Below are 16962 nucleotides of genomic sequence, written 5' to 3' on the forward strand. Positions count from 1 at the left end.
AACAGACTTGATAAATAATAGGTGGAGTTCCCCTTTAAGCCTGAAATTTGTGTTTGTATATATGTATTAAAATGTCTCCAGCTGGGCACTGAACTTCTCACAACTCACAAGCATTACTCAAACTGGATTAAATTGTGGATTTGGTGTCATAGCGAGTATTTCTGGCAGCAGAATTGTGTGGGTGGAACTGATTGGGAATAAACGACAGCGCCCTTGTTCATCATGAGGAATCATGTCACTCAGTACAACTGAGGCTCATTGATGTGGGTGTCAATTACCGGTAATTGTTGTTTTCTCTCATGGGATTTGTTGACAATAAGAACAGAATCGATCATCACCACACTTATCCTATTAATGAATATACAGTACTGCATTTGTGTTTACATTTTTCACATCAGCTCCACCAAATGTATTTCAAGGTTTGAAAATTTGTGAAAAATAAAATCAAAACATTTCACAAATTGAAATAAAAGCCCTATTTTCATTGTTTTAATTAGCATGACAAAACTGTGACGGCATTGTCTTTGCCTGAAAAGCAGCTGTTTCCATGGCAACATTTGTTTCTTATTCCTGTTGGTCTGAGACAATCATACTGTATAACCTACGTGAGAGTTACTGTTTTGTTCCTGACATAAGACAACAAATGGAGCTGTCAATGCAATATGTAGCTTGTTTGAGCGCTTATAAAATGCCAATTATGTCAATCAATATTTCAATGATGTATAATGATTTTATTTCTTTCCAAATGTACAAAAACTAATTGTAAATAATTGCAGATACAAACAATGTGGTGAAATAATTGGTGTCTTTATTTAAAATAAAACCATATTTTGCTCAGCATCACTTCCTTCAGAAGTTATACATTCACTTTATTTGTATTGTCATGTCAACACACTCCATACATCGGGCTGTACATTCTGCACATTTGATGCTCTCACTCCGGAAAAAAGAAGAGAGGTAGCCACCAACTGTCCATCCAGTAAATCAGACACACAAGTGAAAACGAGTTTGAAGGCACAGATCTGTACATTCTCATGGTTAATATTGCTATCATTGCTGCCAAGGCATAAAAGAATATCATATAAAGGCATAGATGTTCAATCATTAGTGTAGTTCAAATACAAAGACAAGGCTTATTGGTTATTACTGTTCCTCTGATTATTTGTTTTTGATTATCGCTTTGTTTTCATTCCACAAATACAACACAAACTTTACAGTGATCACATTATTATTATTATTATCAGTTTGATTACTTGCATAATATTTTAAAATATGTGCACAGGCTACATTACCACATGAAGGAAAGATTGCTATACCTGCTGTTTCATTCAAACTATGTACAGTAGCAGCTGCTCACTTTTATTCATTGCTGGTTTTCTAAGTAACTCTTGAAGCAAATATAGGCACAATGTTATTGGGGACTGGGTGACCAAGCTGACGCTCGACTGCTGAGTGAAACATGGGAGGAATGTTGTTAAAGGTTCTGTAATTTAAATACTGAAGAAAAATGTTGGACGACCGTTCCCAAACTCATCAAATATTGACGTTTTGGAACAGTCCTCGGCATTAGATACCCATGCACAAGACACATGCACGTGCATCCTGATTGGCTATCAAAACAAACAACACAGAAACTCGTATTACAACAACAGACACAGAGGAAGAGGGACTTCATTCTCTGCTCAGGATGCCATTACTCCAATATATCTTTACATGGCAGTAATTCGATTGTTCAGCCCCTTTAAATAAAAAATACAAAAAAAATACATGCAAGCCAAAAAGATCAGCAAAGAAAATAATAAAATAAGACTTAAGTGGTGAAGGGAAAGTCAATGTGCCCTTGTTACAGAAACAATCTTAATCTTGACTCTGAAAATCTTTGAATTACATTCTTACCTCATTGAGATGGTGCATGAATTTGGAATGGTTGTTGAAGGCTATGTAAATGATCATTTATCACGCAGCACTAAGTTACACAAAGCTCAATGTAAAGCTTAAAAAGGCCCACATAAAAGTTTAAAAAACTATATTTTTACCTGCGTCATTAGTATATTAAATAAAGCTCAACCCAAGTATCATCAAGTAAGGTATACAAATCCAAATGATAAATAGATTTTCACGTAACACATTTTTTTAAAGCAAATTCTAGTACCTTAGTGTCAAAACAAATACATTCATTTGCCCATATAAAGTTGTTGTCCTCGCATAATATTAAGTGTTTGCCGAATATTATTACTCCTCAAACCAATTTGACTGTGAAACTAAGAAAGTGCATATGCTCTAAGACTTTCAGCAACAGTACAAACACACACAAACAACATAACTGTGTCCTTGAGTGGGACTCTCTTCTTCCGGCAGCCACGAACTTACACTGGCTTCATAAAGTTAAGAGATTGCAGGATCTCGGGTTGCTCGTCTATGACGCGGACCAGCAGGTTGTCGATGTACTCCTCAAGCTCAAAGATCTTAGACTCCTTCTTAGACAGGTCGGCCTGCTGCCTCACCACCAGTGTGATCAACTCTTCCTGCGTCAGCTGTGTGTAGGGGCCAGTTTCCACCGAGTCTGCCACCTGAGGGGGTCAAGAAGTGAATTTAGTGTATGCAGTCTAATACAAACATACTGACTGATTGAATTAAGTACATGTGATTGTTAAGGGCTTGTTCCTTGAGACAGTACACTTGTAGAAGAAGAGGAACGTTAGAGATGCATAGGTTACCTTATTTGAACTATAAAAACATATTTAAGAATTTGACTAAACAATTCATATCACCTGGTCCGCTTGCCTGACCTTTCCGCACACATTCTGACTTTGCTCAGAAGATTGTCAAGTAGAAAAAAGGGCAAGTGGACCCCTTGATAAGAATTATCTTTGTCAAACTGCTGTTTCCAAGGTCAAAAGTGAACCTTTGAGCTCGATATTTAATTGTACTCCGTAAGATTTGAGATACCTTGTTTCTAGCGGCCTCTGAAAGTAAGATGTAACTGAAGGCGAGCCTATCCTTTTAGAGCCCTCCAGCCTGTCACGTTCACTGTCCCTATGTGTGTGGATTTTTTGTAAACTTTACTGAAACACATTCACCTCTCTACTTACAGTCCATCCCCTATATGTTACCCTCTTAAACCCCCCCCCCCACACACACACACGCACACACATACACATTCCTATTACACTTCTGCCCTTACTTCAAGCCTGACTCAGAAGTTGGAAGTTCCTGATTTCTGATTACAATTGAACGCAGCATAGCCGTTAGCGACTGGTTCCGCGGTTAGACCAACCACTGTCAGCAGCATTACAAACATCGCGGCATATTTACATCTAGAGAGGGAATGTCGCCACGGATACTCAGATTGGAGTACTCGGCAGGAGGCGACAAGGGCTTTCATTAGTGGGTCATATGATCAATCACCATTAGAATCACCAATATACCAAAGACGACTAACTAGATGAAAATCTTACGGATTACAATTTTAACAATAATTGTCCTAATTATCAATAGATAGACAGACGTGAAAAAATATTCTTTGAAGCTGAAAGTTGTAACTGACTTTTTTTTCATGGAGTTAATATTTCAATTCCATTTCTGAGGATTAACTCAAAAAAAGGTTGACACATAAATGTGCATAACGTAGATTATGTCAAAGGATGAAAAGAGATTTCATGTAATGTGTCCCAGAATTCCTCGTGCAGGAAAATCCAATTTTCTTGCAGTGAGGGGATATGTCAACATATGTCGGACTTTTGGTTCCAGTCATTTATGACTATATATATAAAAATATATATATATAAATAAAGAAGTACCTGAATTTTCCCTGGTCTCTCACGGACCTTTATCTCCTTCACAGCAGGGTTGCTGACGGGAAGCTGGCTCTCTAAGTTCATGGGCTTGACAGGATGAGGCCTGTAAAGAAAGCAAATACATTATTAGAAAGACCTCGGAAATATTACTGCAAGTACAACAATTTGCACAGTAACTTCACAGAAAATAATTTTAAGCAGGAGAAAAAGATTAAACTATCAGGTGTTTTGCTCATCTTCCCAAGGATCCGTCTGTAATTCAGGTTTCCTAGAAATCACAAGCTTTAGAAATAGTCACACCCAAGGTAAATCCCAACAACTTGTCTGCCTCCAAAAAAATCTGCAACAGCCAGATGCCATGTATAAAGTCTAGATAAACAGTCCACAAATGCATTTTTGTAAGTATAGCCTATTCAATCTCACCTGCGTGGAGTTAAGGCTATTCCACCTCCATTGCTATTCTGAGCACTGACAGGCTGAACATCAGAGGGTGAGACCCATGCTCGCAAAGGTGCCTTTCCCCCAGACAAACCTCCTGTCGGAGATGCTGGTTCCTCTATAACTACCTGGAGGGGTTCTGACGAAAAGGTAAAAGGTTCAGCTCCAAATTGATCCTCTCCTCCATAAAATTTGCTTTGCGTTATCACATCAGCTGGAAGCTTCGCTTTGACAGACTCATTCCTGACACCTCTTGCGGAGAGGCCTTGATAAGCTGTGGTTATGGGCGTTTCTTCTTTATCTGTGGGTTCTTGTCGAGACTTATCCGCTGTAGACGGAAGAGTCTGCTTTTGTTTCTGTGAATTCTTTCTTTGGAAAACAGGACTGAGTGACTGTTTGTTTGAATCGCTGCCATTCAAATCAGCAAATGGATCTGTCGGTTTCTCCTGACCAAAAATGTTATCGAGATCGTCCAGTGTCATTCCCCGATCTTCAACTTTCTCCTTTTCTACACTGCCGGTAAAAAGGTCATCTACTTTTTGGTTCTGCTCCAGCTGTGCCCATGGGTCTTTGGAAAGAAGCTCAGTACTGGGGAACGGGTCAAACTCTAAGATTTCCTTTGTATGCTTGCTATTCTTGTCCATGCTGCTCATGCTTGAACTAGATAATGGTTGGAAATGACTGTCCAAATGTTTGTCTGAGGCCACTGGTGTCATGGCAGAATCTTCTTGCTGTATTGGCTCTTTGCCATTAGCCCTCTGTCTGGGTTTGGCTGTGGGTGCATCTTTGTTTGCAGTGCCTTGCACTTTTCTTTGATCATCTGATGTATCCAAGACCATTTGGCTAGTTGGTCTGGGTACATGTGTTGCTGCAGGTGATGGGCGCAACACCTTCTTTGCTCCATCTCTGGACATCACTGAGAGACTTTCTTTCCTTGTGTTCACAGGGCCTGGCCCTGCAGGCAGATTAGGCTTAAGAGATTGTTGAACAGTATTCTGACTGGAATCTGCGAATGATCGAGGCTGTAAAGGTGTAAATGATTTAGGGGGAGCTGGGGCTGCTGCTTTTTTTGAGGACATAGGTTTGGTCTCCTGGGGTTGTGTTTGATGACTCTCCTGTTGGAGTGAATACCTAAGACTGGATTCAAGCTCCTCTGGGCCATCAACACTCATCTCTGGGCTGTCCCTGTGTTTCTGATTGACCTCAGCGATTAAATGGTCCCATCGAGTGTGCCCTTGCACGCCGTGTCTCTTCTGAGGAAAAAGGCTTTCATAATCAGGAAGTGGTAAAGCCATTTTTTTGTCTTGCTGTGATCCATCTGACTCTACGTAAGCAGGGTTTGTGATCTCTCTAGGAGGAACTGTATTTCCTCCAGTTTGAGCCCCATGTACTGTGTACAAGGGTGGCATGGGGGCTTTTCTTTTCTTATCCGCCATAGTGGGTGAAGATCCCACAGAGGACAAATCCTCTATGCTGCCAAAAGGAGAACCAGACGGGCTTTGACTTGTGTTTGGTGGAGCCAGGGAAGAGTGGAGACTGGAAAAAGGTTCAGGGGACTCAGATGGGACACTAGAGAAGGTGGACTCAGAGGTGGCTGGGGAAGGATACAGCTGACTTGGGGTTTGGCAGTCAGCGGGTTCAGGCTTCAGAGATTCAGTTAATCCGTCAAATCTGCCAAGGAGTGAAAGCAAAGGCCTACAGGTCAGTGTGACCATCACATTATCTAAAGTCATTCCACCAATGCACAGCCCATCACCAACTTAACTAGTATCTCACAACAAACAAAATTATTTATTTCCCATCTACAACTTCACATCACTTATTCGTTAATACAAGTTCAGTCCCCTCTTAACTAATTAAGACAAGGCTGCCATTAAATATGAAGAAATGATTTGTTTGCAAAATGGTCCACTGTTTAATTTCAAAGACCAACCTACAGACAGAACATCTCATTCACATGTCTTGCGGTTACTTTTTTCTATTTTTAGCTGCGACTTGCTCACATTTTGACTGCCCAGTATGCATACCACAACATGAAATTTCTGCTTTAAGATAATCCCACTTAAATAATACTAGAACTAGTTCAACATGGCATCAAAACGTATCTACATATCACAACTGAATAACACGGACAACATTAAATGCTATGGCTATCTTTCATGTAGCAAACATTTTTGAAAACAAGAAGTACGGCAACATCAATGAAAATAGCAAGCACAAGCCTCTTACCATTATGACATAAAAGATCCAGTTCACAAACAACTAAAAAAATCTTAAAACAAATTCCAATCACCCGAGACCTCTACAAGGAAAGAAACACTGTGCCTCAGTCTCTCCTTAAGAGCTCAGTCCAACCTGTTCCACAAAACCCTTACAAACACAAGCCACACCCAGATTCTCATCTGTACCAAAGCAAACTGGCCAAACTGGTCCGTCAGCCGCAGGAAGAAATTCAAGGTTTTGGTCATTCTAGACAATCATGCAATTGAGAAACAAGACGGCAACGTGTTCCCGGGTTTCATTGTTGACAGAGATTGTGTAGGGGAAAACTTAATAGTTGAAAACGTGCATTTTGATTTTCTTTAATATGTTCCTCTTACTTTTGCCTGGCTAGCAAAGTAAAGAAACAAAAAAATATTATTTTTTTGCTTCGCAGTGTTTGAATTGCACAAAAAAAAGTATGTGCATTTATACTTGCAGGCCTATTGATGGTAGTATTCAAATTTAATTTACGCAAGTCTAAAAATATTGTGACGACAAGCAACCCATAGTCATAACACTGACATAAGAGTAACATTATTACATAACATTAGTGCAGAGTAACTTGAGAAGAAGGCCTACCTGGGCTTGACTGCAGACACTTTAGCATTGCGGTTGAGGAAGACCATGGAAGAGGGGGTTTGTTGGTTGTGGCTGGATTTCTGATGATCAGCTGGGCTTTCATTACTGCTAACTGGAGGATCTGAGCTGAGGGGAATGTCCTCAAACGGGTTGGTGGAGCGATGGGAGATCGGTTGATAAGGATCTCCTGAGTCGCTGCGAGGGGTGGGCAGCTCCTCTTTAGTTTGTTGCTGTACCTCCTCCTTTTTCTCCTCCTTCTTTCTGATCATTCCGAACAGAGACGACAACCTGTCGCTCATGGAGGCCTCCTCCTGTCGTTTCTGCTCCTCGGATCTGCAACGCTCCTCCTCCAGCCTCTGGTTTTCTGCTGCTTCCTCTTGCTTTCTTCTCTCTTCCTCGTCCATCTGTTGCTTCCTCCTTGCTTCATCCTCAAGGAAGCGTCTCTTCCTTTCCTTTTCCTCTTGGTGTCTACTCTCCTCTTCCTCCTGCAGTCTCTTGAGCTCTACATTGTATTTCTCTTCTTCTTCCAGCCTCTTGGCCGCTGCTATGCGCCTCTCTTCTGCCTGCCTTCTCTCCTCCTCTTGATGGTGCTGTTGCTCCAGTATTGCCCTATCTGCAAACTCATGCTTGTGTGAAGGGACGGGTACACTCATAAAGGAATCTGCAGAGACATCTGAGGTGTGTTTGCGTACATCCTCCACAGATCCTTGGCCTGAGCTGTTCAGACTGAGAGTAGATCCACTCTTAGGCTCTTCATCCTCCGCGTACACATGGCTGCCATTGATGCACAGGTTGTTCAGGTCACTGTTGCTCTGCTTGGACCGACCTAGTAGTGAGAATGGACCTTGAGACACCTTGCTGTCAGAGCTGCCAGTTCGCTTGTGTCCCAGGAATTTGAATTTCTTTTTAACTGTGGGAACAGAGACAAGGAAGCATGATGTCACTGTTGACATGCAAAACACCATTATGTGACCTTCACTGTGCAGCAGACAGAACTGTCAACGTACAATACACACAGTATATAGAAAGATACCTTCAGGAGAGTCTACATTGAGGCCAGATGAGCGGCTGCTACTGAGAGAGGAATTCTTCTCTGGAAGAGTCCCCAGCGTAGACATGGACTGTGAGACGTTACGCTGCAAGTTTGATTTGGGAGCAAACAGGGTTTTGAGCTTTGACTTCTTTTTCCCCCCTGGAGACGGATTGAGTGACTGTGCGTCAGCCTCTCCCTCACTGTCTGTGAGGACCTTGCTGACAGAGGGAACAATAGCTGAAGCAGAGTCAGAGAAGCCATCCTTTTTCTTCCCACGGACTTTGTCCTTCAGCTTGGAGATGCGGGAGCGCGGCTTGTCCTGCATAGAAAGGTCAAACATGCTAGCTGACATGTTGTTTCTCATGAATTGGATATCAAGCAGCACTTCTCCTCTCGCCTTGTCCTCCTTTCCACTCTTGTCCACCAGCTTGAACCAACTGAAAATGAAAGAAAAAATGAATCAGATGTTTAAGATGGCATTTTTTGCAGGAGCATCATCATGTTTACTGCATGGCAATTTGCCCATATATTCACAATTTGGAACTTATTTTAATAATAAAAGAAAAAACAAAACAACCATGGAAATAGGGGAAGACATCAGACCTCAGTGTATTTTGCCTTATTTCAGACAATGCCATAGAATAAGACACGTCACTGCCTTAGGATCAAGATCAAATTTACTTTTAAAATTTGTCCAATCATTTTTAAAGGGCTCAACACTAACTTTTACAAGGGGTTTCCAGGCTGGCTATCAGGCAGCAGCTTGTGATTGCAAAATTGAAAATATGATTGATAGTCACCTTATATTTTGACTAATTAAGAGACTATGCAACTATACATCAGTTTAATAATGACAATATGATACAAAAAATAAGTTTTAATGACAGTAACTGAACAAAATTATTTTCTTTACATTGTTTCCACAGTCAACATAAAAAAAAACCAATGCCGCTTTGTCTCTTAAATACTTACATTTCACCAAAGCAATAAATATTACAAATGTATTTATTTTGGGGTTCACGTTTTGCTGATTGCTGACACTATTGTGGAATTGTTGTCCCTATTTTGTCATATGTTAAAAAGTGGGTGTGACTGACAGCCACCAAATGCCAAGAAATAGTTGCTTCCAGTACTGCCTAAAATGTTGATATGGGCAAGTGTCCGAGACTACTTATCAATCTAATACTATGTAATTTAGCCCCGAAAAAAAATCTACTTTAAAAAATTAGTTTTATTTTCTTTTTCCGTTATGATTAACTATCCAACTAGACAATAAAATAAAGTTATATGCCATTCATTCGAGGAGTAAGGGTTTAACCTGAGCCAGGCCATATTAGAATGATAGCAATCATTTCAATCATGAGTTAGTAGTACACAGCTGTACTGTTATGTTATGGAACCCTGGTTTGGTATTGGTACCCGGTGTGAGCCGATATGCAAGTTCAGGTATAGGAAATGGCATCAGGAAGGAAGAAATTGTATTGGAAAGTCCCCAATAAATGTTGATGTCCATGCTGATGGGTGTCATTAACAAGCCTACAGTCGTTTCAGTTCCTGTTGGGAGCACCATGCCAACCGCAGATAAAGCCTGACAATTACAGCTTTGTTCAGGCCTCATCGTGGCCCTCATCATGTCCTCTCTGTTGCACAGGATCAGCACTTACTGTCGAAAAGGGAAAGGTAGGAGTGTTCTGGAGAGCCCTTTCCAAAACCGGGCCAAAACAAGCAATTAGTGCCATACCTGCCCGTGCTTTCTGCTTGAACAATTAAAGTCGTGCTATTTTTAGATGTACTAATACTGTAGCAGAAGTTCCCATTATGGCAAGCCTTTCCCCTTTTAAACGATTTTGTTCCATAGCCAAACCCTCCTAGTGTTTCACTTACAACACTAACAATATGTAGCATTACAGTATCACTATTTTTCTGGCTGTTTTCAAGCATTTTATTACATAGGACAGACAGGAAATCGGGTGAGAGAGCGAGGGGGAGACACCCAGCAAAGTGCCGCAGGTCAGAGTCGAACCTGCCGCCTGGAGGACCTTCAGCCTCTTTACATGGAGCGACTGCTCTAACCACTCTGCCATCGGCCGCCCCTTGGTTCTTTTATATATTTGGCATAAACCTGATTCCACTTCAGCAAAAAGAAGATCACTTCTTTATTGTATGGCTTATGCAACCTTACAATAAATGTCACAGAAGCAAATAAAGAATGCTTCAATAGGCTTTAAAGAGTAATTCCAAGTGCGCACAATAACTAAAGTAATTTCAGTAATGTAATACAAAACTATACATATTCACTACACATATAACAGTGCTAGTAGTCAAGCGTATCTTCTGCATTTGTCCACAAGATCACATTCACATCACATCTCTTGTAATACACCTGTGCATGCCCGATCAATCTTCTGCAGATATGTCCAGACATCCATCATTCAGTACTTATTAGAAGGGCACCTGCTCATGTAGCTGTTGGTCATAAACTTCCCACCTCCATGAGAACAATAATTCCTCTTTTGGGTTGAGGAATGGGCTGTAAACCACTCTGTGACTGGAACAGAGCGGTTAAACGCCACATCGTCTCATACATTTACAAATCAGTCTGCACTCTGCCTCACTTTTCCCCTTTCCTCGCCTGGCACAAATCTTTCATCATTCAAGGTCATCATTACGCGTTTTCTTTTACATTTCTTTTCAGATGTAGATGTAGCAGAATATAGCATATTTTTAAAGTTTTAAAGCTTTTTTTCATGCTGAATGACTTTGCCCCAAGAAACTCATGAGCACATCTCTGGTAAAAGAAGATTTGAGCCCTCGTAGAGTAACCCAATTTTACAGATATGTCGATTAAATCAACTAATCAACCATACAACAAAACCATATGAGCATCGACTAATAATTTATTTTATCGAGGACAGCCCAAGTATTGTGTTACGTTAGGTATTGAACGTAAATGTAAAAATGTTTTCAATAGTAAATGGACTTATATAAAGCCTTTCAAGTTTTCCAAACACTCATGGTGCTTTTTACACTACGTGACACACGCACACGCACGTGCACGCACACGCGCACGCACACACACGCACACGCACACACACAAATGCCAATTTGGGGTTCAGTGTCTTGCCCAAAGGGCACTTCAAGACTGCAGACAGACTGGAGGAGCCAGGGATCAAACTTCCGATCCTCCGATTCGCGGGCGCTCTACCTCCTGAGCCAAAGCTGCCCACAGAGTAAGTAATAAATATAAGTAAAATGGACTCAAATTACTCAGAGATGTAATAGTGGCTGAGTTTGAGAAAGAAAGCACATAATCATTAAATGCATTTTGTCAAAGCAATGAGAAGAAACCCAATAACCTAACATTCATGTTAGTGTCATGTACTGTAGCAGACATCCAGACAGGCACTTCTGGATAACAGTCAGGAAACAAACATGGGAGTAAACCAACATTCCTCAAACAATTTCAAACATGCAGGGAAGTGATGTGCAGTACGTGATGTAATGAAAGTCACACTGAGCCTAATTCAAACATTTCTCATTTCCCACCCTAAACAAGCAGGCCAAGGTAAACAATCGCTAACTAAGTCTCAGCACAAGGACAGAGAGATCACACTCTCACAGGCCAATCAAGAGACTGCTGGTTGCTCATGTCTACGTTCATTACAGCAGGGAAGACATCATAGCTGGCTGTACTAAGACAATGTGTTGTTATGGTTTAATAACAGACTGGCAGGGTGTACAAATGCTCTGTTCAGTTTGAATAGAAATACAGGGCTGTGCCCGATGCACCCTCTCACCGGTCCTGCTGGACAGGTTTCTCAGTTAACTGTCAAAGGCACTTCTCTTTTCATGTCTAATGATTAACAGGAGAGACTCTTTTTATTCTGAGTGGACACCAGAATGGATTCAGACAATAAATAGAGAGGTATCACTGTAAAATATTTACAGATTCCTCCAAAATATTGGTTTATCTCTTACTAAAACCAAGCACTAAGATTGTATTGCGTTTCAGATGTTTTTAAGAATGATCAGGTCATAACATCTCATTTCAAAAACAATCTTAAAGTCACTGCAGGGAAGATGGTATTTTGTTTGAATTCTGTGAAGGTGATTATCATGATGGGTATATAAAAATAATAAAAAAAATACATCAGAATTGGAGATATTTTAAGGTTCACTGCTGTCCTGTGTTTATAAAATAAATAGGCCAGGTGTCGGGGGGATAACATTAGTCTTCTGCAACACTTGTCCAACACTGTAAATCAGTAAATCAAATTTAGACTTGAAAGAATGAAGTGATTGAGAGAAAATAATTTGCAACTATATTGATAATGGATTAATTGTTATAATTTCTCAAGCAAAAACACTAGTATACAACACTAAATTGTGAGCATTGACTGCTTTTTGTAAAATAACTGTAAAATTGATATATTTGGGGTTTGAACCATGCCACTCTGGGCTTAAGGACATTGTACTGTAAATAGGATATTTTATAGACCAAACCAATAATAGATTGATCTAGGAAACACTAGATTGATCAATAATTGGAAGAAAGCACTGAAGTCAAACCTTTAAATCCCTTCACATCAAATAACCACCTGAATGAAATATAAAACTAATTCTTTAAATAGTTACCTTGTGTTTTTTCTTAATGTCAGTTGATATGTGACAGTAAATGACTCTTATTCTCATACAAACTTAAATATACAGTCCTATATTCGAGGTTCATCTCGAAATACACTGTATTGTGTTAGATGCAATGGCAGAGATCCCTTTCAGCAGGGAAACAAAGTCCTCAATGTCACACCCTGGATCAGCAAGACAGGGAAGCAGGATAGTAATCTAACACCACACGCTTCAAGGCGAAAAACAACAAAATCCAATACCCTGCATATAGGAGACGGAGGGAGTGAGCCAAGCACGAAGATTGAAGGAGTTCAGACTTGGAAATGAAAGTGCAAAGAATGAACTTTGTCATTAAAGTATAAAAACTTACTGAGCAAACAAAAGATAACATTTCAGATATGAAGGTACAATGGGTGGTCATACTCGCGCTGTATCAAAGCTGCTCTCAGCTGAGAGATAACTGGGAACTAACAACCACCACCACCTCAGCCTTTGCTAAAGGTCATTTCAAAAGTAAATGGCACATTTGGAAGTCAGTATCTATAATTAACCCTCATTTCTTTTAAATTTCCTTTTCATAAAAGGGTGTGGGGAGATCCCAATTTAACCCCAATGCAATGTTTTATTTTGATTCCTGTCACACCCACGTCACACCCATACTTCGTCGAGCCACACATTTCATCCTGACTCATGTATCACAGCCGGGTGTGAGCAGACGTATTTGTATGCTAGTAAATAGCCTTGAGGAATGTGCAAGATTAACAACAGCAACGTGAGAGAGTGACAGAGTTGGCCTCACACCAATTTATGAAGTAAAAGTAGCAGCTAAACGTTAGGGTTGGTCCAACAGAGAAGGAGAAGACAGAGGGGAGTGCTGAGATTAGGATTATCTTGGACTGTTTTCCCATCATCTCAATAGTAGTTTTATTTCTCTTAGACACTGATAAGATGAAGGAGGTTCGAGAGGTTTTATCACATTGTTAATGTTTTAAGGTTATTAGGTCTTTGTTTTTTTAAAGTAGCCTGTATTTGAAGTATATACACAAAAGGTGTTGTGAAAAGACTGCATGGCTCATTTGTGTCTCTACTTGCCTCAGAAACTAGACTTGACCTGATTAGATAAACTAAAGTCATGATGACTAATAGAAACAGGATGGATGGATCACTCCCTCTGGCCTCATGTACAAACACCCAATCTGCAAAAGCACATGCTTTAGGATGAGGGTCGTGTCATTGGCCGTAACTGCTGTAAATAACCCGGTCACACAAAAGACTTGCTGTTGTTGTAGTTGTTGTTGTTATGTTTTTGTTTGTTTAGACTTTGTTTTGAATGCTATTTCTGTGGGCAGGCTGTGAAAAAGAATTTCAATAAAGAATACATATGAATCTAAGGGCGCACTCACACTGTCCTTCCGCACTGGGCCAAAACAGGTTTTTCAGCTAAAGCCTAGTGCGTTTGACCAGTGTGAGCGCACCCGCTCCGCGCATAACTGCGGTCAGCTGGCCGTCCCCGGCCCGTCTGAGAGAGGTGGGCTTTTGTAGAGCGCGTTTGGACATGTACGAGCACGAGACTGCGCACGTGTACAAGCACGAGCACGAGGCCTACAGCGGTTCTGATGTAATTTAAGTGCGCCTGTTCGGACATAGAAAATAGAAAGACGGACCATGCGTGGACATTTAACAACAACAACAATGGCGGCGAAAGGTTCACGTTGGTGTGATGCGGAGGTGGAGTGTTTACTGCAGATTTGGTCGGATGAAAATATTCAAAAACAGTTGGACAAGACGCACAAAAACTGGACGATGGAAAGATTTGTAAACAAAGCGACGCATTGCGATGACATCATCATCAGGGAATGGTCTCAACTGATAGACTAATTCTCAATTCATTTTATCAGAGACACTGTTCAACTTACAAAAATCGAAAGGAGTTTGTTTTTTTTCAAGGAGAACTAATATGTGCCAAATTTTAAATATGTGTTGAGTGATGACCAATTCAAAGATGGATTGGCTGTCTCAAGAAATAAATATCCTACATAGCGAGAACATTTGAAAATCTCCTTGTGGTACAGAAATTGTTTCATATTTTGGATTATACAACGATGCCTCTTCTTCATGCTTTTAGTCACTGTTTGTTTCTTTCTGGTTGCTCAACATTTCTGCAAACTGCAGTTCAAAAATGCAAAGCTGTTTCTGATTGGTATACAATGTTAGGAATGTACACACACTTTAAACATATCTCACAGGAAACACTATGAGTTTGCATTTAAAACTATTTCATCACCTAACTAACCTAATTAAATGGTATATATTCCATGACACAGGCCTAGCCTTAACATTAAAATTCAACTTGTAATGCTAAGTTTCTCTACTGTCCCAGACATTGAATCATTTTGTCCCATGAGCTATTTTTATGGTCTCTGAGATTTTTTTTTAAAAAGGAGGTTAAGCTGAACAAATATTAAACCTGAGGTTTAAAAGGAGTAAGAAATCCCAACGCTTTTAAGATATATTTGCAAAATCACTATAAAACTGAGGAGGGGGGTGGCAGTAATTGTATTGAGGGACTCTTCTCCTCTCTGTCTTCTGTCCTATTGCTTATTGCTTGTAGTCGGCGTGGCAATAATGACCGTGGGGCATTGGTTAATTGTATGGTCAAATACAATACAATATCACTAATTATATTGTAAATTAATATCAATAAAACACAGAGATGCGGTGGGGGATGAACCAATCTAATATCCATTTACCCACCTATTGACAGTAATTGACTAAAGGTTTTATGATGTAGCCTAAAGTCATACTTTGTAGTAAGTGGCATTTGACTGAGCATGTGCAAGCCTGGGATTGGAGCTGGATTTATAGAAGACAAATATGAATATCTGCTTTGTCTGGCTGAGCTTCTGTGCAGCTCACAACAACTGCAAATGATACACCCAGGGAAAACACATAATAAGATATTAATCCTCTGCCTTTGGTGAAACAGTGTAGGAAACACAGTATCCTGCTATGAGTGAGTGAGAAACAGGTTAGGCCCACACAGCAGCAGTCACTTACTCTGTCTTTTTGTGAGAGTTGTTGTCATGGAGATGCAGTAAGTTCACCACAGCCTGACCCAAGAACTTGTCGAGCCCCACCTGAGCCCGGTGCATCACTATGATATACAGCGTACAGCGGTCAGCGTTTCCCGGGTGGAAGAGCGGCAGGTCGAAAGAGGCCTCTTCTTTCCACACTGGAGCGACACATTTCTCAGAAACAGTGGTAGAAAACTTGTCTTTGGCCACCTGGATGATGGCGTAGGCGTCGTTGGTGCCATTCTTGCCCTTGGTGCGCAGGTTCCGAGCCTGATGCACCGTTACCTGGACACTCGTAGGGAACCACTGCTGGCTCTGGTCGGCCAGAGACATCGCGGAAGTCCGTTAAGCTTTTACCAAAAGTTGTTCCGAATTGTCTTGGTAAAAAACTTACTACGCCGACAGTTGGCTAACCCTTTCCTTAACTCTGTTGTTCACCTTCACCGTCCTCAGCGGGCTGCGGTTGAAGGTTTAGGTTACCTAGCTTCACTTCAGTTCAGGAAGCTCAAGTTGACGTCGTAATACTTCCCACTCCTCCTCGTAACGCTATATCTACACCTCTGTTACCACTTGAGTTGAGTTAACACTCGGTTAACCAACTTAAAGGTAGTACTAGCCTATGTAAACCAGCCAGGACATCACTGCGGTGCAACTAATTCTCTTTCAAGGCATTTAACAAAAACAGTTCCCTTGTTGTGCCTCCTCTACGTAAAACATTTCACTTCCCTGATGTTATGAGTCCCCGCCCATACTCTTAAGGGCGCTGCCTGATTGGCTGATATTTGTGTCAGTTTTGAAAGGTCCATCAGTGATTGGCCGATGGTAGGACGAGGGCGTAGAGACGTCGTGGACCATTAAGTATAAAGTCAACCACTGATCAGATATCAGTTCACCGTCGAAAAAGTAATAGAAGACTTCAAAAGAACGACACGTGGCACTTTATTGAGTTTAATGGTGCTAATTTAACTCTTAAAGGATAGAAGAAAGTCCACACAAACAATTGTACTCGCTTTATTTTGGGTCTAAAAATTGTAAGGCATATCTATTTCTGAAGTAAAGGTACATTTTTTAAAAAATATCTCTTTGACTGTCACTGCAGGAAATTAAATTACAATATACAAATAATGTATAGACATCTAGGTATAATAATGTT

At 40.6% G+C, this 16962-nt stretch overlaps 1 protein-coding gene across 2 annotated transcripts; it reads right to left on the minus strand.

The window, feature by feature from the left end:
- Window positions 1-794: 794 nt before the first annotated feature.
- rab11fip1a (RAB11 family interacting protein 1 (class I) a) lies at window positions 795-16505 on the minus strand. Of its 2 annotated transcripts, XM_083912041.1 has the most exons (6): window positions 15793-16505; window positions 8110-8546; window positions 7077-7986; window positions 4221-5906; window positions 3801-3900; window positions 795-2570 (listed from the first exon to the last, which is right to left on the minus strand). In XM_083912041.1, exons 1-6 carry the CDS (start codon window positions 16140-16142, stop codon window positions 2367-2369), a joined length of 3687 nt encoding a protein of 1228 aa, XP_083768167.1. In that variant the 5' UTR covers window positions 16143-16505; the 3' UTR covers window positions 795-2366. The 2 variants fall into 2 exon arrangements, with proteins under 2 accessions (XP_083768167.1, XP_083768168.1); XM_083912042.1 differs by lacking the exon at window positions 4221-5906.
- Window positions 16506-16962: the final 457 nt, after the last annotated feature.

Source organism: Echiichthys vipera (genome assembly GCF_963691815.1).
Source record: "Echiichthys vipera genome assembly, chromosome: 4".
NCBI classification, from domain to species: Eukaryota; Metazoa; Chordata; class Actinopteri; order Perciformes; family Trachinidae; genus Echiichthys; species Echiichthys vipera.

Coding starts and splice junctions, on each gene's coding strand:
- rab11fip1a (XM_083912041.1), bottom strand. CDS start 16,142: ATGTCTCTGGCCGACCAGAGCCAGCAGTGGTTCCCTACGAGTGTCCAG. Junction 7,987..8,109: donor CAATGTAGACTCTCCTGAAG/GTATCTTTCTAT, acceptor CTGTTCCCACAG/TTAAAAAGAAATTCAAATTC. Junction 2,571..3,800: donor AGAGACCAGGGAAAATTCAG/GTACTTCTTTAT, acceptor TGACCCCCTCAG/GTGGCAGACTCGGTGGAAAC.